The 26,320-nt window shown below is 42.4% G+C and overlaps 1 protein-coding gene across 1 annotated transcript in view; it reads left to right on the forward strand.

Annotated features, from left to right (window-relative positions):
* The first annotated feature begins 8,696 nt into the window (after nucleotides 1–8,696).
* EZR (ezrin) overlaps nucleotides 8,697–26,320 on the forward strand; it is a 37,230-nt gene continuing 19,606 nt past the window's right edge. The window contains exons 1-2 of the mRNA XM_054821509.1: nucleotides 8,697–8,750; nucleotides 8,885–8,972. Of these exons, the coding sequence (XP_054677484.1) occupies nucleotides 8,961–8,972 (12 nt within the window). The 5' untranslated portion in view covers nucleotides 8,697–8,750; nucleotides 8,885–8,960. The remainder of the gene's footprint in view (nucleotides 8,751–8,884; nucleotides 8,973–26,320) is intronic.

A 26,320-nucleotide genomic window follows, 5' to 3' on the forward strand; every position in this document is an offset into this window, starting at 1 on the left:
GGAAGCCCTTGCTGTAATGACATCCCAAGTTCTAACAGCATTTGGCCTTAAAACTGAACTCTGCAAAAGAAGGCCATAGCTGACGTTGTACTTTCACTTCACTCTCCACCTGCCCTGGCAGGCTGACCACAGTCAGGGAGAATACCACAGGGCAACCCACTTTCTCATAGGAAAATGCCAGATGGAACAGCATAGCATGCCTTAGGGACCATCTGGTTCACCCATGTCTACAATGTGTTTCCAGCTCTTGTGCTCCTGGTCACTCTCGCATCCAGGATTGAGCCAGGGATGGCTTTTGAGATAATCCAATGCAAGTCTATGAAAGTTCTAATGGACATGCATTTGTATTGAACCACCCAAAGCAAAGGCCAAATGACATGGTTGGGAAAACCAGACAAATTTCTTAGATACAGAAACTCTGCTTCATGTCTGATTGCTGCAATGATGATGGTTTTACCACTCCAAGATAATTAAACATACTGAACAATTATCTCATGAACGAGTAGCTCCGGAGTCACCAGATCCTCACCCTCAACTGATACTAGGTGGAGGGACACAACACCCTGCTTCTGGAGTCCAGCAGCACCTCACCCTTCTCCTCCCACACTGTAAGCACTTGAAGGTCAAAACAGAGCAGTGGACAAACAAATTTGGCTCCAGAGGCGTTGCTAGCAATTGCTGAGAGGTCATGCAGATGAAACCATGGCATGGAGGGTGATCATAAGGTTACATGTTACAGATTTTTCCCCCTCATCTTACATTTGTCTTTTATTAAAAGAGACAAAAGCATTCATCACACTACCTGTAAAAGATAATCAGCTTATTAGTAAGTGAAGTACTGAGCTGAGCCGTGTTCTGCCTAGGAGCCAATCAAGTCTGCATGAACTCCTGGTTACACCTGAGGCAGCACTTTAGCTCTATTTTGAAGGCTCAAGTGGTACTCAAGTAGCACCTAGGTTCTGAGTTACCTGCTGCAAACAGGTGAAATCCACCTGCTATTTTAAAGGTAGTATAACGATGCTATTTTCCAAAGTGTTTTGAGGAGTTGCTAGCCAACACGCTACAAGACTGGGTGTTTATCTTTTGTGTCATGCGTCAGAGGTAATTACTTCACAAACTAGGTGTGTCATTGGGAAGCACTGAAAACTCCCTTTGTTTCAGGTTGCCTGCATGCCTCAGTGTGGCAGGTGAGCAGCAATCGACCCCATCCCCTTCTCCTCCAGCGAGGCCTCACAGAAGTTATTTGGTTTGGTAGCCTCTTTGTTTCTGAGTTACTGGCTTTAAAGCAGCTGGGGCTGATTAGATAAGGTGCCTGTGTATCTGCAGCCTTGACATAAAATGGATTTAGTTTGCCCTCACTGTTTAGCGGGGTTGTTGAAAACTACTTAAGGATATATGTAACCATTTGTAAATTGTGTATGAGCTGTTCGCTATGAAACACAAATAGCTTTTTCTTGTGAATGAATATTTAATTGAGGTACAGTTCCAGGTAAGCCCTTGCAAAATACCAGAGTTAAAATTCAGGTCTGGTGAAAGTAGGCAGTGTTCTGCTTTGTTTAGCAATGTCACCCTGCTCATACCTGCCTTGTATTTGGTCTTAATGTCTTTATCAGTGCCTGCCTGTTTTCGGCGTTATTGTGTTATCACAGAGCAGAGGATTTCCCAAGACATAGGTGGATTCTTGTACTTCAGAGTCCAGCTTAGTGTCTTACTCATGATATACTAAGGTCAAAATTACCCTCCTGTATCTGCAAGAGAAGTTTCCATTGCATGTTCTTTTCTAATTCAGCGCTGGGAGTTCCCTGTGCAGCTTGCACTGCCATTGGGCAGATGCAGCCTGAGCAGAGCAGACAAAACTTTTGCCTCTAATGGCGCTCAGAAATGTTCTTGTCTACAGCGGAAGCAAGTGATGCAGAGTAGGAAGGCTAATGTACAACCATGTACAATGAACAGCAACCCAAATATTACACGTATTTTCTTTCTCTTGCTATTGGATGCAGCTGTTAAGGCTAACCAGCCTCACACTACAAAATAAACCTGATCTCTAATGTTCAAAGCGGGGAGAGGCCTTGTTGCGTAGAGCTCTTAAATGAGGCTCGGCAAAATATAGGAAGATAATCTGAAAGAGACAGTCCTGAGTGGAAAAATAATAGGCTAAAGTGATATTTGGGACCTTCTAAACTTTACCTAGTAAGCTCTGCATCAAGCAATTCTTTCTGTTTCAATTAGGTAAAAAACAGAGAAGATGGCCTTTTATTTTGATAGCTGGCACCAAACTGCACAGTAATGTACAGCTTATATTACTGACTTATCTGAGGCAAGAACCATGCTAGATGTTTTATCTTGGCTCAGTATTTAACTGCAAATGGCATGATATATAGTGCATCTTCTGAAATTGAATGAGAAATACAAGTACCAGTCAATGCAAACAATTTTCAAATCTTACACTGAAAGAGCACTTGGCCATGGAGAGAACTGGGCAGGAGACAGAATCACCATTACTCAGTCGTGAGACTGGGATTTAAGGCCTTTCTAATCTTACAGGCTTGATTTGAGAATCACCAGGTGAAACTCAGCAGCTTAGTTTAGGCTGAAAGTCAAACAACATGGTCCTTCTGATCTTAACAGGTGTGAGTCAGCATCATATCACAGGAAAAGAAAATGTACTCTATATCCATTAATTGCACATTGAAATCTGCACTCTTATTTTAGCCCCAAAATTCTGAATTTTGGCACTCTTAGTTAAGTTGAAATAGCTTATACTTTGTATTTTTGAACTCTTACAGCCTCATCGTCACAGTGAGAGCAATACAAATGTCAGCAGTATATATATAATTATAAAACAACTTGGAGTAAAAAACCTCCTGTCCATAGACTGATGAATTATTTTTTCCCTCTATCAACCAGTGGGCATTTATTTTGCCTCCACCTTTCTTACTACTGCTCTAAGCACAGATCTGTGCTCCATTTGCGAAGCACATGAACTAAGTTAGTTAACATTATTTGACCTGCTGTTTTTGTCAACACTGTCTTTATATATAATCTCAAGTTTGATGTTAAAAAAAAACCAAAAACAAAACTAAAAGAGCCAGTCCTTGTAGAAGGAGTTCAGACTTGCAGGGGGTATTTGCAGTATATGGCACTCAGCTCTGCTTTTAATCAGATTTCAAATAAAAAAAAAGCACAAAGGAAGATATCAAGGTGGAATAGAGATTACTTAACAAGGGGAACTCCCTTCCTCTTTCCTTTCTTATCATACGCATTAAGATCATTATTTCATTTTAAGACGTAAAAGCTGTGTTGCCCCTAGTTTCCATTTGCTTTGAGTCTTGGACAAACATGGCTGGATTTACACATGTAGTATAATCTCCACAAATTCAGTATGTCATGAACTTCATTCGTCATTTTACACATTTTTAGACAATGCTTTGTGACATGATTGTTCTCATTCAATAGATTCAGAAAACTCTCAGTGCTTTTTCTATTTGTTTATTTTTGTTGGTAAGATCAATAATTCATTGTGGATTTCAGTTGCAGAGATGATTACAATAGATTTTCCTTCCCTGATCACATGCATGTTTAAACCTGCCTTTACTTTAAGTAATATTTTATCTATATTTTACCTATCACTGTTTTGCGTTCCCCATCCATTTTAAATAATTTCTCAGTCTCAGCATACTCAAAATGTAAATGCCAAATTACATTTTGTTTCAGTCCAAAACAAGATTTTATTGCACACTTTGTATCACTCCCTCTGAAAGTTTCCTGTGGAAGAAGAGTGAAGAATGTGTTAGGAGAGTTGTTACTAAGACGACTCTCATGGGAACCAAAGGCAAACTGTCCTTGGGACTTTTCAGAATTTTTTGCTGAGGAGAAGAAACATATTCATAATCTTCCTTCAACCTTTCCTCTCTTTTTAGGATGGGTAAGAACAATCCAGATCAAAGCCTGAATTTGCCTGCTTCTTTTTCTTTCTTACCACATTTTAAAATAACCCTTTACAAACTTCATTATATATACATTTCTTCATAACCTGGCATGTCCCCATAGGGTTCCATGATGATCAATCAGAGGGTCATGTAATCCCAAGGAACACTTGGTGGTGCAGCTAGAAAATAAAAGGAATGCAAAGATAAGGGTCTTCTAGCATGTAACCATTGGATCACTTAATGAGGTTTATTTCCAGGCTTGAACCCACCTAACCATTTGTTAGTACAAAATAAAGTTGTGGGAACCCACGCTTACTGGAAAAAAACATTAACTGAACTTGGCAGCAGCTTCTCATTTAGGAGCAACCGAAAATGAGACACATGCTTTGCACTCTTTTACCTTGTATATCCCCTTCAAAAGAAACCCAGAGAATGTCAACAGTGCTTTGTCAACAGATGCTGGTCCACTGTGACTTGAGTTCATCGGGTTTTCAGTAAGTTCAGTGTGAATAGTGGGGAAGCAGCTCTCAGTGCAGACAGAACTAGAACTCTCCAGGTCCTTGGCCATTCCTCCTGAAGTCTGACATTTCAGGAATTATAATGCCAAAATTTCAGAAACTGCAATGGGCAATAAGCTGTGTATTCAGTCATGCATAATGAAAAAGAAACATTGTCAATAATACCATAAGGTTTTTTTTCCTCCTACAGTTCTTCCAATTGACAAAGAAAATCACCCTCTTGACTGTCCCACATGAGAGCAAATCTCAGTAAATCTATACGACATGGCGCAGAATGTGGCATCCTTTAACTACTATATTGAATGTCCTTTCTTTTAACTGCTATACTAAATGCATGGTCTGTGAGTTGTCAAGAGGACAGAGTTAGCTACTATAGATTTCCAGTTAGTAAAAAAACCCCAGAGTAAAACTGCAAATGAACCAGCAGAGATGCCGCAAAACTTTTCCAGCTATGCCTTGCCAAAAGTCCTAAACCTGGATGAAGCTTTCTGCATGGAGAAAAAAGGAGGTCAAGGCTGGCTCTTTTCGAGACTATTGATTTTGCGTGAGCAACCAAGAATGGTGTTTTTAGGGCACAAGATTCCATGTTTCCCAGTTCCGGAATGGTCCGGCTTAGGAAGTTTTATGTTGACTAAAAATTGGCTGGCACCAAGCCTGTTAAGCAAAAGCCACTTCATAGCAGTAGGACTTGCTTGAGCAAATTCTGGCCAATACCTGGAATTCATAAATGTTTTACATCAAGTTGGAATGTTATTGCAGATTGAAGTAGAACGGGAAAATTACATGGGAATTCTCTTTAAAACAGGGAAGGCAGGCTCGATGAGGATGGCAACACGCAGTTTGGTTATGGCTCAGTAAGGCACAGGAGCTGTTACACAGAAGAAAACAGAAACAGGGTTCTCCAACTGACCTGCTGAACAATCAAGATCCTTTCATCACCTCCTCTGCCTTAGTAATTCCTGTAATTTTTTAGTAATGCTACCCTCTTAATAAAGCAGGTTAAGTGCTGGATCAGAGCAGATCTTAATCCTGTAACTTAAAAGCTTCATTTTGATGGGGGGTCTTATGCTTAATTGTGAGGTCTGATTGAAGACGCTGTAGTTAGGGTGGCTGTAAAAACTCTCTCTTGCTTAGCTAATACCTAAATCTAGACGTAACCAAGTTCCGTAGATTTTTCATGTGAAAATTTCCCCAGCTTCTACATCCATATCTGTTTTTTTCATATTTGTCTTTCTGCCCCAGGCTGTCTTGATGGGCGTTGATTGCTTTGTGCCCATTTCATGCCTGCTCCAATATTCCCTCACCCAGACTCCAAACGGGATTAAGTCGGTAAGCACTCTTAGATGATGCTTATCAGTATTACACATGGTGCCCATGCTCCAAACATTCGGTATGCTGACTGTCATGACACTCTTAGGAAAGCCAGAGAAGGGAGGGCTTTCATCCCCCCTCTGGAAGAGAGGGGAGCTAGGCTGGTCTGCATCAGCAAAGGATGAGTAGGCTTCTGTATAAAAGGGAAGAAGGGGCTGGCATTAGATACCTTCCCATCCTTCTGCAGGGGAGGTGGGGAGAGAAATATAAAGGAAGGAGCTCAGGGACCCAGCTATAGAAGAGAATTTCATACTGTCACAAAGACACCTTGTTACCCCACCCAACCGAGCATTTAACAAGGCACCCTGCTGTGCAGGTAAGGGGATTTGAAAACGCACCTAGCAGAAGGCAAAACCCCAAGAAGGGGGTGAAGGTCTTTAGCATATGTTCCAAGCTGGCAATTGTTCTCGTTCCTTCCACAGAAGACAATTCTGCCTGTGTAAGCTCAGTATGTTCATGCTGGTTGGTTTTGGGTGGAGTGGTGTTGAGTAAGCTGGTAGTTATGGATACCATTGAGGTATCTACCTTTCCCCATGTATTGCAGGTGATTGTGGGAGAATGGCACAAGGTTACATGCTGTGGCAAACAGGAACCTAAAGATTGTATGTTGCCACACTTAATTATTAGTCACCTAAATTCCTTTTGCCTCTAGGTCTCTGCAGTTAGGAAGCAGTGGCAAGTGTTAAAAAAAAAAAAACAAAAACAAAAAAAACCCCAGGGGTTTAAGCTTGGATATATAAGTAACATATAGAAACAAATACTTACCTGACTGATTCAAGACACTGAAGAGATTATGATGTATTAAATGAGGCATTGCTCTGACATGGAATCACTCCAGGGTGATGGTCTCCAAGCCCATTTTGAGCTATGGACAGGAAAGGATTTTGGGAGTGGAAATCTCCCAGGATGGAAATGGGCTTCCCATTAGATCTGTGCAATACCCTGTTTCTAGGGTATGCAGACACACACACTTGTTTTGACTTTTCTTTTTCCAATCAAAGCCAAAATCTGGATTTTAAGGAATGAACATATCTCCTCTCTTTCCTTTTCCATCCTCCCCCAAAAAAATCCATGAACGCCACTTAGGGTTCTGGGTGAGAGCGGCAAAAGCTGGGTTCTTACAGCACTTCTTATTTGGAACACTTGTTCCTTGTGCTTGGCATCTAGTCCAGTCCATCTCCAGTATCCTACTGAATAAGGCATGAATCCCAATATAAACTTATCGCTTAACAGAAGACCATAGAAATTTTCCTCACAAATCATATTTTGTTAATTCACCTGATCCAACTAAATCTCAGTGGAATTGTTTCATCTGGAAATGGAGGCCATATCTGTTTCCCAAATACGTTTGATGCCACGGCCCTTTTCTTAGAAGCTGTTCAGCTTAGACTATTTCTTCTCACCTGCCGTTGCAAGCTGCCGCCCCCATGGCTCCATTTTGATGGTAAAGCCTCCTCTAATCCCTGAGGATCATGCAACAGGAAAAGAATATAACCGTGAATTCTCTCAGCCCCCGACTCGGCTTCCCTCCCCTCTCTTCCGCAGACCTGACACAGTAACAATTCTTTTATTTTAATGTGGCACTGCCAATTGCTGCCTAGTGGACTCTGTGAGGGAAGACACCATTTGGATCTTCTCCAATGCAGGACCTGTATCGTTAGGGCTGGCCTTTTTGTTACCATCCCTTGATATTTCCCAGGGTCTCCCCTGCCCTATATATTTTCCATTTAGTAGGTTGTTATTCACCTTGTTCTATGCATCCCTGTTCTCGTTCTATGCCTCTTCTGACCAAACAGCCAGACGCTGCTTGAAGCAGGGATGCTGCAGACGGCTGCTTGGGTACAGACTGGCCGATTTCCTTAATCTTACAGTTCAGCTACGTGCCATTGCCAGCATGGCAGAAGAGCTGCATCCTATAGGCTGTTGCCCATGACTATGTAAATACAACGTGCTCTTGCGACCAGCCAAGCGAGGAGATGCTGTAGGAGGCCAGCAGCTCTGGCAGACACTTTGTCTGCAGGAGCATGTTCCTTCATGGATGAAGAGGGAGAAGGAACAAGGGGCAGGACACAGACTTTGTCGTCTTGCTGTGCCTATAAATTGTTAGGCTACTTGCATGATCTTTTTTGGTCTTGATGAAAGATCAGTGCCAACTGAAGTATATTCTTTGCTTTCTAGTTTCTGAGCTTAGATGGATTTTCAAACTTTTCCCTCTTGCTGCTGTTGCTGAAAATGTGCCTTAACACACAAAACAATCCTGCATTAAGTAATCACATCTCCTGTCTTTGGACTTCAAGAAACACACAAATTATTACAGACTAGCAATAAAAGACAAGAAGCACCAGAGACCATCGCTACAAGAAGCAGTAACTCATTCCCTGTTCCCGGGCGCCTGGGCAGTGAGCCCATGCACGGCGGCCCTCCCTCAGACTCCTCTCCTTCCCCTAAACCAGGCACCTTCCCCGAGCCATCCACCGACTCGAGAAACGCCGTCCCTGCCGAGCCGCACCAGGCGGGGCCCTGCCCGCTGGGCACCACTGGGCCCCCGGCGCAGCTGGCGGCGGCAGGTGCGGGCGTGGCGGTGGGGCTCGGCGGGGCTTGCCCCGGCAGCCATGTTGTGGTGGGCAGGGAGGCAGGGCTCAGCACCGGGCGTGAGGGTCTCCCCACGGACGGGAGGCACGGAGGAGAGGCGAAACAAGGAGGCCTCTCCACGGCTGTGCCCGGCGGGTTATCGGGACAGCACCGCCCCCGCCCACCGGCACCTGTTGCTCGACGGTTCGTGGGCGGCCCCGCCTGTTCTTTACCCTGTGGGGGCTGAGGGGCGGCTGGAGGCTCCGGACCTGGGTTCTCCCTGTGTTCCGGGGGCGTCGAAGCGAGACCGGCAGGGGTGGCTGGGTAAGGCCGGTCCCGCGCTCGGAAAGCGCCGGCGGCGGTGAGTCACCGATGCGGCCCCACCTGCGTACTTAACCGCCGCCGGGCGGCCGGCGCCGCACTCGTGGGCTGTACTGCCGCTGCGGCCGGGAGCGGCTCCTTCCTCCCTCCCTCCCTCCCTCCTCCTCCTCACAGGGCGCTCGACTGAGGCGACGCAGCCGCTGCATGAACGTTTGTCTTGGGAGCAGGAGAAGCACCAGCAGCCCTCAAAATGCCGAAGCCGGTAAGTGGGGCACGGGGGATATGGGTGGGCGCTCTGTGGCGCTGTACTGGGGCCGTTAGGAGCTGCCCGAGCTCGGGCGCCTGACGGGGCGGTAACCTCCCGGTGCGGCGGCGTGGGCTTTTCCCGGGGCCCTGCCGCCTCTGCACTGGAAGGGCTGAACCGAAGTCCCCGCCGCGGCCCGAGCTCCCCGTGGCAGGACGGGGCTTTTCGGTTCGGACACTCGCAGAAGTTCTCCGCGGTACGAGGAGGGAGCTGCGGGCACCCCTCGGTTCGCACAGGCGCTCCAGAACCAAATAAGCGGCTACTTTAAGCAGGAGGAATAACTAGAGCGGCCGGGCGGTTTAAGACGTTGCATGCGCCCTCCGGAGCGGCGCTGGAGCTGTAACGGACGGGCGGCGGTGGGCGCGGGCCGCCGGCAGGACAGAGACGGCTCTGGGGAGCTGGAGGGGCGCCTCGCCTTCCCCCGCCCGGCGGGACGCCGCTCCCCCGCCCCGCCGCCGCGGGGAGAGGAGGAAGGAGCCTCGGGAGCCGCGCTTGAGAGAGATCAAACGGTGGATTACTCCGTCTTCTGCTGTGCCTCCGTCCTAGAAACGTACAGACCTCCCGAGCAGCTCTTAAATGAAGAAGTTTTATGACACTCCCACTTAACGAGAGATGGCAAAACTGTACTGGCTTCCATTTAGTGTATGGCCTACGTATTTATCTACAGGACGCGTGTATTTCTCTGTAAACATATAAGAAACTTTTTTCCCCCTTGCTTTGTGATCTGAAAATTAAATGGCAGGGACTCTTAATGCAGTTTTCCACAGTAGTCTTTAACAGTCGTTATCAAAAACCTGTTTCTTCCTTTTGTATCTTTTTTTTTAATTGAACAAACTTGGCTTTTCCATCCCTCCTTTTTTTCTTGACAACCCCACCCCGATTTTCTAGTGGGTTTTTTTCTTGTTTTGTTTTAAAATCTGCTACTATTCTGCTAGTTAGAAACAACAGTTGCCTTGAGAAACTAACTGCCTAATGCAAAGCTTTGAGCAGTCATTGGAGCAGCCGCACTTTTGAACTCTGAGGAGCATAATCAGAACAGATTGTTGTTGCTATCTATTTTCAATAGAGGCAATATTTCTTAAAATGCAGTGCAGTGAAAGACTTATGTGGGTATTAGTTACACCCTGTGAAATGGGAGTAAACAAGCTTATCTTTATGGTAATAAGCAATTGATGTTTGACCACCATAACATAAAAGTTACTTGCATTTTTTTCTTTTAGAAAAAAAAAATTGCTAACTTATGTTGCAGTTTCTGTAAACCTACAAAAAACGTGCTTGATCATTTTTAAGAACTGCTAAATCTTCAGTCTCCCTGGGTGTGTTTCATCAGTAGGAGGTGATATATTACTGCATATAAAAAACGTATACTGAAAGGGTCCAAGTGGGAGAGAAAATACATAATTTACAAAGCATGGATATAAAAGATTGTGTGTGAATAATCTCTCTCTGCCTTATTAGCCATTTGCTAATTGCAGAGTGCTTTCTTGAAATATCCTGGTCAGAATAATCTGAAATCCTGGTTTAGGATTAAGTCATACTGGAATCCATGGATAGGTGTGGAGAAACTCTTTAATCTCTTAAAAAAAAAAAAAACCAAAACCAACCAGCCATCTTCATCCTTTTACCTGGCATGGTTATGTTCATATTCCCTCATAGATAGTGATTTTTGTTTGTTTCTTGGCTGACTAGCCAGTGAATAACAAAGGTGGATGATATAAACCACCTTCCACTGGGGGAGGACAGTTACACTCTAATAATTTCTGAGGTGTGACCTACTGGCTGGGATTTATGGACAAGACTCTGTGTCTTGTCCATAACTTTTTAAAGCAATTTTTTTAATCTACTGTTCAGTAGGGCTAACTGCCACCTTACTGTAAAGAGAAAAGAGCAGTTTTGCAGAGGTTATTTTAATAAAAACATGCTGTTTGGTCTGACTGCTTTAGACTGAGACTGGATTTGGATGCTTCCCAGCTGAGCTCATTTGGTCTTAATACAACTAAACAGGATTCCTGTCGGTTTGCAGAGAGCAGGGGGAGAGGATTTAAAGCTGGCTGTCACTCCAGTGGCAGAACTGTGCTCAGGATGAACATGACAGCAGCCTTTGGCATGCCTGAGGAATGATAGTGCGAACTCGGGACGCACAGGGAGGCAGTTTTACTTTCTGATGGATACTAAATATTTATTATCTATGCTTGTTTGCATGTGTCTGCATGGCGTAAGCGTATATGATGTTGCTTGGCAGACTTCAGGCTGTTGTGGGTGAAGTTTGACGAACTGGTTATCAGTTGTCATCTTGTTACTTGTAAACAAAAGCAAAATTTTGGCACTGCTGCTCCCTCCACCCCACCTCAAAATCCAGTAAGTTAAACCTTTATATGAAGCTTTTGTTATAACAAAAATACGTAAGCACACACAAAGCTTACAGATAGTGTTTGGAATTTATTCTCTCACAATAAACAAATAGTAAGTCCATTCACACTAGAATGTTAGTGATCTCATATTTTAATTGAGTACCAAAGTGAAGTGCTAGCAAGCCAACAGTATTCCATATTTTGTGGTAACATTTACTCACAATTAGTTGGATCTGATGCATATCTACCATGCTTAAAATAAATTTTAATAAGACTGGAAAATAATTCTGGAATATATTTGTTAATATAGGCAAGTGTTAAATTATAATTTAACACAGATGTTCTGCCATGTGTAACAGTTAAAGTAACAAAATCTCTCTGAGGTAAGCTATAAATACATAACTTATTGTATGCAGTGCATAAGAGTTTATGGCTGGGAGTTCCTCAACAGTTCAGATATGTAATTTCCATCTAGTTTATACTGAGGTTCATTAGGTTTCACCAGTGGTGAATTATTATGTAAGGAAATGTCAGAGATGTCATCTTGTCCAAATCTTGCTGTGTTATCTGAAAGCAAGTGAAATGCTAAATAAACTTAATTGCTCAGCCTTGCATCTTTTCATTACTGGGGTGTCTGTGTTACTCCTAGATGCATGTTACTAGTTGATTCCTGTTTGACTCATTGAGTGGATAGTGTTTTAGCTGAATTATATTCTTTTGCAAAACAAACCAATCTAATAAATTGTGGCTAGAACAGCATGGCTGTGGGCTAATGAACATTATCTACATAAGAAGGAAACGTGATCTCTTGTCTATAGACCTGTTAATTTGATCTGACCTACCAGCATTCTTTGTTACTTTATTGAAGGTGGATTATTTTTTTGGTTTGTTTTTTTGTTCCTGGGGGGGGGGGGGGGATTAAAGCTTAACAAGAAATGAAGTCAGCTTTGCAGTAGAGCATTTGATGTAGTGTCATGCAAGAACTTTTAACACTTGTGTGCATGTGTATACAACCATGTAAAGAGAGGAAAGCAGTAAATGCAGTCTAACAGCTTCTGGTGCTAAAGAGAATACAAGTGAATAATATCGAGGCACCATTTTTTTAATACCTTTACTAATGGCCTACTAATGTAGTCAGAAAGCTGAGCATACTAATGAAATCTGCTAATGCCTGCTGTTGAGGGAAGGGTGTTATTGAGGCAGAGGGCCACCATATAAAGGGGATTGAAGGACTGTGGTAATAAGTATTACTATTACAGTAGTTAAACTTGGAGGGGTGGGAGAAGAAGGTCCCTCACTCTGTAGGGTAGAAGGACATGGATTAATCGGTGGTAAGATGACTGTCGTCCATATCATCTGCAATGCACAGGGCTTCTCTAACAGATAGTATGAATAGAAGGAGGTAGTGAGATCTTTCCTTGAATATAGGTTGCACTTATCTGTGTCCAGGAGAGACAAATTCAAATAGAATCAATAGAGAAGGGTTATGGGATGACTAGAGGCATAAAGCCATCTCACGATACGAGAGTACCTGGCCAGTTTAGCCTGGTAGAATTAAATGGGTTGCCTCTTCCTTCACCTGTATAAAATGTAAGGGATTTAAGTACCAGGAACTGCTTTAAGCAGAACTTGTGGTTTAAGATACTTTTAAACATTAGAGCAGTTCAGTGCGTGTGGTGGGGTTTTTTGTGGGTGGGTGGGTTTCCCCCTTGTTGGTCTTAAGAGACTATTCCAAGACTTAACATCCCTTAAGATAAAGTTTGACAAGGACACAATTTAATGCTGCTGCCTGTAGGAGTGGAAAACTGGAACTGATGATTCAAAAGGTTTTTTCCCAGCCCTGTGTTGTTAATAATGTGCTGGTGTGTGCTAGGCATTTAGTGGTTAGACAAGTGCTCTGTACCTGTTTGATGTTGAATAGACATGAATTCTGAAAAGAAGAACTTGAAGACAGCATGCAAGTATTCTGCCAAACTTCTAGCTGTCTGTGAAGAGATTATGGCATTAAAATTCAACAAATTTATGATAAGCCAGCCCAAAAAGGTGCAAGTGTAGTGACAGGAATTTATTCTAAATACAAATAATTAATAATCATTCCCAGATCTTTCCAATTTATTCTTCACTGTGTATCTTCTAACTAAACATAGCAGTTTTATCTCCAGGTTCTTCACAGCAGATTGCTATGACTGGACTGAAATAAAAATAATTTTTTCATATCCTTAAGTGCTCATAATTAAGTAAAATACTCTTAGCATATGGATACCTATAAATTTAGTCAGGAATAAAATCTTATCCTTTCTTTCTAAGCACCAGTTGCAGTACCTCAGATGATATGATGTATGGTGTACTAGATACCAGGAGGTATATACTCTGGTGCAAAATGGAAATGTAAGGAAGCCTCCATTTCCCAAATATGAGAGCTCCCACTCATAGCTGCAAAAGTAAGGTGGAGGATTCTATTATTAGTAAATTTAGGGAGTAGTTCAGAGATGACTGAAGTTGTAAGAGAATGAGCTCACAATTATGCCAAAACCCTGAATTACTGCATGAGCTGAGTAAGCATTTCCGAGGGCAGTTTGTTCTGGGATGTTAGCTGCTTCAGAGAAATCAGGGGTGTCAACTGTTATGTTAGTCACTACTTAAAGAATTTCTTAGCCTTCTTAAAGGGCAGAGGAGGGGGAGATAAGCCTTCCTGTTCTCCTTCCCTCCACCCACATAAACATCTTCCTCTGTCCACAAAAAAAAAAAAAAAAGCAAGCTGTGGTATGTCAGGACTTCTTGAGAATAAGACTTCTTGATGACCACTGAAGATTCCCGCATCAGTGTCATTCTTCTTTGGCACTCTGCGTCCAAAGAGCTTTACGTGCACTGTAAATCCCATAATCACTCAATTGACCTTGAAGGAAGGCAATGCTGCCTGCAATCACTGAACCACACTGCACGCTGTGTTAGGTAATGTATTTTAGCTGTGTTCTGTGCTTCCTTTGAAGCCTGGTTTCAGCATTAGATAACATTTAGCCTGTGAGCTGAGAAGTACAGCTTTTTGCAGAAGCAACTGAAGTCTCTGGCTTTTACTGAGCAGTGTGTGGGACTCTTTTTCCCTAGAAAAGGGAGAAAATTTTTGCTGCGTGAGGCTGGAAACAAGGCGTAGCTCAGTGTAACAGCTAACCATATTGCCTCCGTGTTGCTCACTTTTTCAGATCCAGATATTGTTTCTAGTTCCTACTTCATAGTGGGGAAAAATTGCCTGCCTTCTCTGCATCTGCTCTCATCTTTGAGGGAGCATGAGTAGCAGTTGTGCTCAGCTGGCACTAATGGGCACCTGGTACTATCAGCTCTCCATTAAAACAAAAATCCTGAGTCTAAGAATTCAAATGCAGGAGGCTCATCTTCTAATTGAGTAAGCAAGAGAAACTGTTGCTTGATGACCAAGGACTTGTGTTTGGCTACCTACTGTGTAGGCTCAGTGGAGGAGGTGCTGGCACCGCTACGCAAAGTCTGTAGCCTTCTGCTAGCTTTGAGAAGGGAGTATGGAATTGCTGTGTTTGAGAGAGGGTTATTGTGCACTTGCTTCTCCTTCCCACTTTCATGAGCGAGTGCTCTAGCAATTGCATAAAACTCAGAGGCATCGTTATTGTCATCTCTTCCTCTCTTGATTTTTGCATGAAAATGTCCATGTTTGCTGTGGTTGTTCTAACCTCAGTGTGGAATGTGTGAGAGGAGCTCCTCTGGGGATGCAGGTGGATGGACATCCAGTTGATGGATCTTGAGCAGGCTTGTAAAATGGGTCTAGAGCTGCTCAGCTGTGCTGAGACACCACTGTTCTGCAGATGCATAGAGCAGATCTGTGAGCTGCCTGCTGCCTGAAGAAGTAGAGATTAAAGAATCTCATGTTTGTATTGGGATGCCTTAATTTAGCTTGTGTAGCCCAGTAGAGGACTTCAAAGTCTGTGCTGTAGGATCTGGGCTTCAGAGTTCTTTGTGGGCGCTAGTTATTCTTTAACATCCAGCTGAATACGCTTTAATTGTGAAAGCTTAGCTTGCTTAACTTTTTGTGTTTGTAGAGATAAGTGATTATAGAAAGTTCCTGGTGCACAACGTACGTGTTGTGAATTGATGGGTGGATGCGCGTAGTTGATATTTGGTGATCTCAGTGTAAGAATAGCTTTCCCCTTTGAAAACTGCTACAGCTGTGCAGGCAAACTTTTGAAAGTTACTTTTTCTGCCCCCGCTGTGCTCTGGGTACATTTTGGGAATCACTGGTGCATATTTGTGTGCCATCACAGTTCTATAGTGAAGGGCCTGTGAAGAGTTTCATCTCAGAAGCCCTCAAGCTGTTTTAGGGGTCAGGAAAGGGTGTTTTGCCAATCCTTCCAATCACTTTTCCTGTATGATCTATAGCTTCTCAAGAGCAATCTCTTTGTGCTTGGGTGACATTCCAGGACTTGCAATGACCTACCTTTATCTGGGAGCAAATAGTACCTGTTGCATACTGTTTGAAGTACCGTGTTGGGAAGTGTAACCATTGTAGTGTGTTGGACGTAGATCAGGTTATCAAGCTATCAGAGGTGATCACATCACATAATCCCACTCATAAATTTCACAAATGCCATATAGTATGTTCCACTGAAGTCCATGAGGTAAAATGAAAAAGCCTAACTATGGAACAGGTAAAGCAGAAGGGTGGGGTATTGAATCAATAAATCCCTCTTTGACAAATGCAGAATGAACGTACATCATCACTGGGCCTTGTGTGACTTGGTACACTGCTATTTCTCCTTAAGTAAATGGAGTTCATGTTCCTTCTGCACTTTGACTTCTGTAAGAACATTGCTGGCCTTGCTAGGGCAGGCAGAAAGCCCCTATAGCCTAATAGTATACCTCTGATGTTGGCCAAAAGCTGATGCCTGAGGAAGAGTATTTCAAAGATACGCACCATTGCTTTCCTCTGAGCTGCTGAGGTATTGGGGGCTGAAAGTTCCTATATAATGAGTTACTAAATGGACTTCTGTGAACTTGTCCAGTCTCCCCTTGAGACCATGTGAACTCCAGCATCCACAGTATGCTTTAACAAAGGCTGTCCTAGATAACCTTCACGTTGTTTGGAAAGTTATCTACAAAACTCCTTGCTACAGCAGTATTTGAAAAGCTTTTTTCTTGTTCAGTGTATTGACGCCCTGTAGTTACTCTATTCATAGAGCAGCGAACACGTGGTCCTTGTCCACTCTGTTCATGTAACTCATTTATATGCTTTTACGTCCTAGCCTCAGTTAATTTTCCTTCCAAACTGGGAAGTCCTAACTAGCTTAGTTGGTCCTCTCGTGGAAATTTCTGTGTCTTTGGACATCCTTGAGCTTCTTCCAATTCACATTTGATGAAAATACTGCTTTGCAACTTGTAATGTCTCCATCTGTGAAGAGTTGAGAACATTTCTTCAACAGTTGGTTCTTGGTCCCTTTAAACTCAGGGCATAATCCTGTGAGAGAGTAAGTCATGGGCTTTCCTTGTGTTCACACAGCCCACCCTGCTCCAGCATAATGTGCCGTTCCTCCACCTCAGAAGAGTAATCGTCATACGTTGTGCTGGTACTGTTCACGCAGGATCTATTGAAAGTGTTGAGAGCTGTGTGCTGACAGGCTCTGTTGTTGCCTGGTCTCCATGTGAATATGTCAGACTTTTGACTCTTGAGAATGGCTCTGGGTTTTCCATGCACATTGCTCTCGAGAACCGATGCCTCTGCATAAGCATTGGAATAAAAGGAACCAGTATTGGTGCTCGGATTCAGGGAAAGCTCTGTGGCTATTATATCTTTTATTTAGATTATTTACGCCTTCAGACCCTGCCCCTGTTGTGACTTGGTACTGTGAAGTCCATAAATTGTTGCATGCCTGTCACTTCCAAATGAAGCAGCCAAGCAGAGGTATGAATTGGTGTTTGTGTTCTGGATCAAGACTGTAAGATACTCAGTTATTTTTTTATTTTCCCTTGTGGGGATTGCAGAAGGATCATAATACTTTATGTAGCTAACTCACATAAATATTGGAGATGTTAAATTGTTTAAAAGACTTGGAAATGATAATGAAACTTTTGATCTTAAACCTCTATATTGTCTGTGCTTGGCCCCATGCTGATGTTTCTGATGGAACACCACAAAAGATGGTCTGATTCATTCTAGACTCTGAGGGAATTCTTGACATAAAGCTGATTTGAGGATTGGTTGTGGGGCTTTCTTTAAAGTTCATGTGTAAAGCCTTAGTCTTGCAACTTCATTATGTTTAATTAGATGCAGCAGCTGTCATGATAAAACTGTCTGTGTATGAAGGAGTTGGATCCAGTGGCCCGTAGCTTCCCTCTGTATTTATCCTTTAGGTACAAAGGACCTATTGTTGCTGTGGTCTGTGATCCTAAATCCGTCCTAACATCTGTTGAGGGCAAATGGCTCATCCAAGCAGTGGTGCTGTTGCTGGCTGCATGTTCCTTCTTTAAAGAACAGACTGCTGCTTGTACATAGATATTCTGACAATGCTGATGGAGTACTAGAGAGTCTTTGTAGTGAATGTTAATGTATTTCAACAGAACACCATAAACCCTCCTGCCACTTCTTAGCCTTGTCTGTGTTCAGAGTAAACCGTTCCTACAGCCTTCAGAGAAAGTAAGAACAAGTGTTTTGCATGAAAAACATCTGGGCTCCCTAAGTGTACGGGGCTTTGTTTAAGGGCAATATCCTGGCACCTTTCAGGCTTAAGCTGCATAAGCTGCATTGCTTTATGTCTTGTCAGAATGTAGGGCTGTCCCTAGGGAATTTTAGATTTTTAAAAAATTGGATTTTAAAATTTTAAAAAGACTTCTGTCTCAATTTTGTAACTTCTTCCTAACTCGAGACAGAATGATGCAGTTTGCTTGTTAGAAAAGAGTTGGGAGAAACTTTGGTGGAGAAAGATTTTTTTTTTTTTTAATTATTATTTTATTTTTAAATTATTTTTTTAATATTGTTTTCCTCAGGGAAGAGTACTTGTTTGGTTTTACTGTTTCACTGAGCAGCTAATGTTAAATGTACAGAGCTGAGCAGAGGTGGAGAATGCTGGAAGTCTGGTTGAAGTCTAGTCATTTGGGAACCAGGTCCATCAGAGATGCAGGGTCATGCATGCTTGCCACACCTGCATGAAACCTCCATGCTCTTCTGGCATGCAGAGTCTTACTGCTTTCCCTAAGATAAAGAACTGAATTACATAGCTATGATTGCTTCTCAGCTTTTCATGCAGATGCCTGCTATGCAGTTGTTATCCTTACAGAAGACATATCAGGCTTTGGTTAAGGAAACTGAGATAGGTGCGTAATTTATTATGGCATCTTCTTCTGCACTAAAATAAACAAAAAAGTTTGAATTTATATTCTAGAAATATCTTCATGTTTAATTTTAAGGAAGGTTTCATGCTATCTCACAAAAAGTCAAGTGTCCTGGCCACAAAACCAAACTCAATGGGTTGGCTTTCTTGTGATCGCTTTGTGTATGCTGGTGGGGAGGGGGAAGTTTATTCTGAAAATTCAGCCTGCTTTGCTAAAACTGGAATTTCTGGATGACTCCCCAGATCTGGGTATTCAAGGTTTTCCTGCCCATGTGAGCCACCCCCTCTTTATTCAAAAGAGTCTCTAGCTTTCACATTTCACTTCAAAATTATTCCTGGCTTCCGCTCAAAGTACTTTTTCTCTCTTCAGAAAAACTTCCACAGAAGTTGTTATAAGGCTTTTTCACCTTACATGAGAGCGGCAAATACCTGGGCTTCTTGAGTAAACTTCAGAAATTTCAGTTGAGTATAGCTGATACAGTTATTGCTCCTTACATACTGAGGATTACTACCAAAAAAAAATACAGTTCTACAAGCTGTTGCATTAAAGTTGACTAGTAGTTAGGGCTAACAATTGTGCTGGACAATTTTAAAGTAACAACCAGCTTTCTAGATTATTATATACAACCGTATTTACCCTCAGTGGTATTTCCCCTCTCATGGGAAGGTGAGCAAGGAACAAAGACCAGCTTATTCAACTCTAATTTTACCTGTTGCAAATGCAGCAGTACCTAACTCTGCTTCATGGACTCGGAGGAATTCCAGTGGAACGTGACTTAATGTTCCCATTTATTTGCAATGAGGAAGCAGTGTTTAACACAATGAGATTTGAAATGGAATGCGTCCTTCAGTTCGCAGTCAGGTCTTTTTGAATTAACACGGTATGCTGAGAAACTGGGTCGGTTAAATCCGTGCACTGAGCTTGCCTTGTCAGTCAAGCAGATGCCAATGAGGCTATCCCTGCTTCATTTTTTGGGAAGTGACAAGGGCTGTTTTCTCCCTTGTTAGCAAACTGTGTGCTTTGCAGTGTGGGAGGGAATGCTCAGGACTATTTTGCGGTGCTGCTGCTGCCCGCTCTGAAACGCTAAGTGTTGGGCAGGTAGTGCAGAAAGGATTCTGGCATGGGAGCAGGGGAGGAGCGTGTGGATCATACCGAAAGGCTTTCTTCAGTGTTGTGCTGTACATCTTTCCCACTCTCATAGGAATCAGATTCTCCTTCCCACAGAAAAGAAATTGCAGGTTTGTCATTTGCCTTCTCATTTTAGCTTCTTGGAGATGCTTTAAATCATACACTGGGAAGGACTTTAACCTATGGTGTCTGAAGGCTGCATGGAAGCATTTATATAGTATCCCAATATCTTACCACTCTAGCAATTACTGTTTCTTTTCCTGTTACCCAGCCTGCAAAATAAGAGGAGTTTTCTGGTGTTTTCCTCCTTGTGGGTTTAAAATTGCTTTCTTCTTTATAAACACTTCATGTTTCAGACAACTCCCCTTTGGAAGAGATCAGTGCCATGCTAACAAATCAACTCCAATTTGAAACAGAAAAAAACAAACCCAAAAACCAAAAAACCCACAGCCAACCCAAAAACACCTGACCTGCAGTTTAGTGCAGACTTTCCTTCATTAACTTGTTCCCTTCCAAAAGAAACATTCAAATTTGGGTGACAGCATTCCAACTGGCAAGTCACCAGGCAAGCCCAACAGAATAGTCACCTTCTGTAATCCTTCCGGTGACAAATACACTCAAGAATGTAATTTTTCCTTCCATGCAACAGGATCACACCAGGAAATGTGGTGTTTTTCTGGGGATTATAATAGACCACATCCTTGTCTACAGACCTGCTGTAGCCCATTGTTTGCAAGCCTGTAATTTGTTCATCTCTTTGCCTCTTGTCCATTCTCACCTCTCCAAGTATAACACCTGTATCTATTTCTCAGACCTACCAAGATCTTTGAGTTCTAGCCCAGTCCTCCTGAACAGCTTTTTAGTTTCTTGACTGGAGCTGCATGTGAACTTGTAAGTGCGCTCTGCCTTCTCGGGGTTGTGAGATTACTTAACTGCATTCTCTTACTCCCTCCTCGCCACCACACACATCCCCCTTTCAAGCCCTTGGCCTGCCATGAAATGGTCAGAATGTGTCCCTACAGTTGCCTCCAGCAAGATGAAGGTGCTGAGTCCAACTAGGAGGGAGGTTGTGCTTTGGCAATCCTGCAGCAGTGAATAGAATTGATCGTTGGCATGATATTCATGACATTGTTTCCTGCTTTGACAGAAAGCATGGAGAATTTAGGTGCACAATTTATCATTCAGTTGTCATTTCACATGGCTCAGATTTGTTGTATACCTAGTCTATGTCATATGGGACATACCAAATACGTTACTAGGTGAGGTCTGATCCATCAGGCAGGTTATTCTGTCAGAGAAGAAACAGAACTGGCTGCAAATGCTGTGTTCTTGACATGGAATCGTGGAATATCTCAAGTTGGAAGGGACCCATAAGGATCATCAAGTCCAGCTCCTTGCCAGACTACTTAAAACTAAACTATGTGACTAAGATGTACATGTTAGTGTTTATAAGTACTAAAGAATAAAATAATAAACTGAACTAATATCTCTCCAGTTTCTTAGGTTATTCAAGCTACTTACCCGCCCAGAGTTGTCCTTTCGCCTCCACAGTCTCAGAACCACTAGCTGTTAACTTCAGTAATTTGCAGAGGACAGAAATGTGGACACTGAAGTGTTAGCAGGCCAGCTCTGAGCTCTCGACCCTCTAGCGTTTTTCCCCTAATCGAAGTTGAAAATTTTCCCAAAAGAGTTTCCAGGAGCTGGGACTACAGTTAGCACAATATCTTTCTTATTGTTGGGCCTGGAACCAACGAACACTAATGCAGGGAAGTTAGAAGAATAGAGAACAGTTTCAGTGCCCTTCTGATGCTGCCATGTGAAATTGCTTTTCCTCTTACCGGATACCTAGTCACTACATGTCTACGAACAGGTCTGGTTGCTAAGGTTGAAATGAGGTTACTTTGTCTATGCAGATGCATTGCAACTCAGGACAAAAAGCTTGTCTGTTGTTTATTACAAGTACGATAGTAGTTACTGCTTGTGTGGTGGAAGAGAAGACCTGCAGAAGTGAGGATGCAAGCTTAGTACTGCTGCTTTCTTAATACTACTGTTGTCTCTTATTTGTTGTTAAGACTGCCATATTCCTTTAGCACAAGCATGTCCATGTGCTATACGGTCAGTTTGCGTACATGTAAGAAACCTTAACAGGCCCGCATGGTGTTTTTCACAGTATGTGCTGTGCAGGTGCAGCACTTAAAAAAACTCATATCCCGTATGCTATGTGGTTGATCTGCTTGCCTGGGCTTTCCAGACATCCAGTGACTGAAGAAAGAAGGCATGCCTGTCTAGGTTTCTCCATTATCATAGCACTAATTGCCACCCCTAGCATTTGCACTTGTACACCTGCTATTTAAGACTCTGGTCTTTATCCCTCCTCTGAAAGAGGAAGAAAACATTCCTGAGCATTGTCTGAGGCATTTAGAGCTGCATAATGATAGTGATATGCAACACGTTAAGTACTGGTTTGTCTTGTGTATATGGGTAAAAGTTGGTATTTACTGTCCTTTATCTTATGGATTCACTGGAAATAAATTGTATGGTATTTTAAATGACTTGCACAACTTTATGGTTTCACTGAACTATTTTATTATGCAATTGAACTTAAGGGGCATTGTATTTCATGCATCGGGATGCAAAATATCCATGGTGGCTTACTGTGTGTGAGGGCTGTGGGCTTTTTCCTGTTCTACCTGATGTTTTATAGTGGAACATTTAAATATCAGAAGGTGGATGGTCAACTTCAAAGATACCACATTGCCCGTAACCAGAGACAGATTCTGGACCAACAGACTGTAGCTCAAGAGTCAGACTTTAGAGGGGAAAAAAACACCTGTGCGTGCACAGTGTCCAACACACCTGGAAACTGTGTTTATGAGAGGAAGGGACTGAAGAGGCAGTTGTCTTCAGTTCCTGTCTACGTCTTGGATCTTACACAGAGATGAGCTGGTTGGCAATGTGTTGCCTCCTTAAGAGACAATGTTTCCTGAATGTTTTTCAAATGGCACTTTAATTTTCCAAGTTAGGTACTGTATGGTGCACTCTGAAAGGCTGCAGTGTCCCATGGAGTGGTCTACTGACTCAGCATTAGAAGAGATGTTCTCTTAACAAAAAAACCAAAAAAAGTAAGAATAAATGCAGGACTTGAGGGCACTGCTAATGCGAGGAAGATTCCATTCTAACTACTGTAACTTCTAGTGCAAGAACTTTCCATAGTGTTATGATTATTTAAACTATATTGTGAAGTTCTTTTCAGTTCCATCTTGCATTTTACTTCCACTCTCTTGTCCCAGTTGGAAATGTAGGTAACATGTTGCAGTCCACCCTGAACAGTCTGAAGTCGTGGAATTAATGTTCAGTCATTCAGTGTAGTAAGATCATCAGTTTCTGTTGTCTCTTGTAATTCATGGAGCTTTTTTTCCTTTTAATGCAAATGGCATTGCCTTTTCAACAGTATGTTTTTTTCCACTCTGGATCAAATTTGTTAGTAATTTTATGCATCCTAAGGGGATGATGAAAACCTCATGTTCTATAATGTTTTTATACACAGAAGCAAACCTTGTAAGGCCCTACTTGTCATTAATTGAAAGTATGTTAGTCTCAGATATAAAAGTATAATCATAAAGTGTTACAGCATCAGCCTATTGAGAAGGAAGTTACATCTTCCTGTCTAGGATTTTTAGCATGCTATGTGCATTTAAAAACTCTTATTTCATGTGTAACAGCCATGTGCTCTACTCCCCCCTCCAAGCACCTGTGTTCTGAAACAATTAAAAACTGCTTTCTTTTTTGTTATGGATTTGATAGGGATCCTACAAATGACCTGTCTTGCCTACACAGGGTAAGCAGGACTTCACTTGAGAAAGTTGTCCTGTGTCTTGCTCTTCTTGTTGCTGATAGAAATTAGGCTGAGTTGTTCCCTCATTTCCTCTCCAACAATATCTTGAATTGGTTAGGACCTTGGGTTTTGATTTAATCGTCTTGGTGCTGTGGAGAGTGTGGTCTGAGCTGAATGCCAAGCTTATGTTCTCTCAGCCTAACAGACATCAAGGTTTCTTCAGACTGTCTAAACCAGGGTTTCAAGTGGGTTAAGCTCTGTTTGCCTGCTTCCCTGCCAGCTTCTCTGTGGCTAAAAGCTTGTGTGGAGTGCTCGTAGGACATCTGTTTAGAAACACTGTTAAAACCATTATTCTCCTCTTGAAATCAAGGCTAAGGTTTGGAGACAAGCAGCAAGAGGACTTAATATGGCAGGAAGATGGTCATCAACCCATTGAAGTAACAACTGCGTGAGGCCCTGTCTCTTCTTGCTCTGCTGTCCTGTGTCTGGCAGTGTGTCTGAGGGCACACCTGCAGGTCCTTCAGCCCTTTGAGAACACAGAAATTAACCTTTACCACATGCCCCAAGTGTCCTTGAAAGCTTTTGGGTAACCAAGCCATCATGTTCCTGCATGCTTATGGCTTTAAATGGTTGAAGTGGAAAGCAGATGTCTTCAATTCTTGCTCTTCAATCATTGTTAAAAGATGTAGCAGGTAGATGGCTTTAGCACTCAGTAGCTCACTATGTAGCTGATCCTTTAGGAAGGGAACTGAATCCAGAAGGGTCTTTTAGGGTTGAAGTGATACAGAGTATTCCCCTAGACTAGGGAGTTCACTTTTTTTTTTAAACTGGCAAATAGCTGCTAAGAAGATAGAGTAACAGAGGAGCATACTATTACTGACTGGAATTCCGTGCTTAGCCAACATTCTGCAGGTTTTCTGGTAAGAAGTGGGAAGCACAGCCTTTCCGCTTCTTTAGCTTGTAAAGTGATACTTATTTTACACCCACTGTGGTGTTTCAGGCAGAAGTACAAATAACTTGCACAATACAAAACTGTGGATTATGAGCGTATGTTTTCTTGAAGGGGCTAGAAAGGGATTACAATATGATTAGGGATTTATTGTTGAGAGGAATTAAGCCACAGGAGCTTTTTAAGGTCGCATCTTCAAATTGCAGTCTTGCTGTTCCTGAGAATTTGGTATCTGAGTTTCCTCTCCCTTGCTACACTGGAAACACTATTTGGGAAACCTTTGGTTCTTAAGGCAGAGGAAGAAAGCCTTAAACATACTTCATGCTTCATTATGAATCCCAAATGTTACAGCTGGGAAAAGGAGCTCTTGAGAAAGGCTTTCTTGCTTGTTCTTTCCTATTGCTTTTAGAGGAATTTAAAAAAAAAAAATCCTAATTTAAAGGACACTGCTTTAGAAATACAGCTTGAGAGTGACAGGGCACCTAAGCAGTCATCTTCTGTGGTTCAGTCCTGGGGTTCCATGACCGGGAAACTGCCTGCAGTCATCTTTCTATGGGAGGGTCCTCTGTCATCTAGGAGAGAGCAGGAGAAAGAAACAACTATAAAGGCTAAAAGACAGTTGATGCCTTCATGTCTCACTAAAAAAGGAATGCCAAAATTTCTTATATATTTGACTAAAACTAGCTGAGGCAAATTGTTTTATTCACAGTTCTGTGTTAACTGTAGCATTATTTTACCTGACATTTATCCTAGAGTTTAAATATACGTGATTAAGTGGATGGAAACTGCTGCAGTGTCAATGTTTTATAGTGAGCAATTCTATTCCTCTTCTGCCCCTTCCTCTCCTTTCTTTAACTGTGCCTCTGCGCTGGGCACTGGTGCTGCAGCTGTAGCAGGCTCTCCTGGTCTGATAGCTCTGGCTTTCTGTAAGGTGACATTTATAAAATGTTGGGAAAATGTCATGAAATCTTATCTGTGTGTAGCTTACCTGTTGTCTGGCCTTGTATTTACATGCCCATTTTTTCTTCTCTTTCCTTTAAAATACCAAGCTACAAATCTAACTCGGTAGTAGAACTATACTATGCAATCATCCCAGTTTGGTTTTTTTTTTTTTTTAATTTGTTTTGGGGTAGTTGGGTTTTTTTGAGACCTAGTATAATATTGCCAGCAATGTAGTCTCCTGTAGTCAGAGCAGTTGGGGATAATCCTTTCCTGATTTCCCATTTTGCTGGTCCTTATGTGATTCCCTGCAAGCTTGGATGCTGCTTCTATCTCTAGATTAACTGCTAATTAGACTTTTTCTAGTCATTAAACACTCTTGCCTTCTGCATACAATACTAACCTCTGTTTTGCAGTCTACTTCTGCCATGGTAGTAAATCTGGTTATGTTGTTTCTTCACTAACAGCAATAATGAACTCTTGCCCTGTAGTATCATTCAGTACCTATAACTGCTGGTTTTATGTGCTGAGTAGATTTTTATGAGGGGAAGAATGACCGTTTATCGGGTTAACACTGATTGCTTTGGAAGAATAATCTGCAGCCTTTTGCCTTTTAAACCTCAGATTAATTCCAGCTCTAATATAAATGGAAGTTAAATTATAAGTCTTAAATTTAATTTAGTCATTAGGGCCTTTCGTAATCCAAGGGATGGCCTGCAGGCAGCTATGCTGCACCCTCGCAGGAGCCCTTATTCCA

This window comes from Grus americana, chromosome 3 (genome assembly GCF_028858705.1).
Source record: "Grus americana isolate bGruAme1 chromosome 3, bGruAme1.mat, whole genome shotgun sequence".
Lineage (NCBI taxonomy): Eukaryota > Metazoa > Chordata > Aves > Gruiformes > Gruidae > Grus > Grus americana.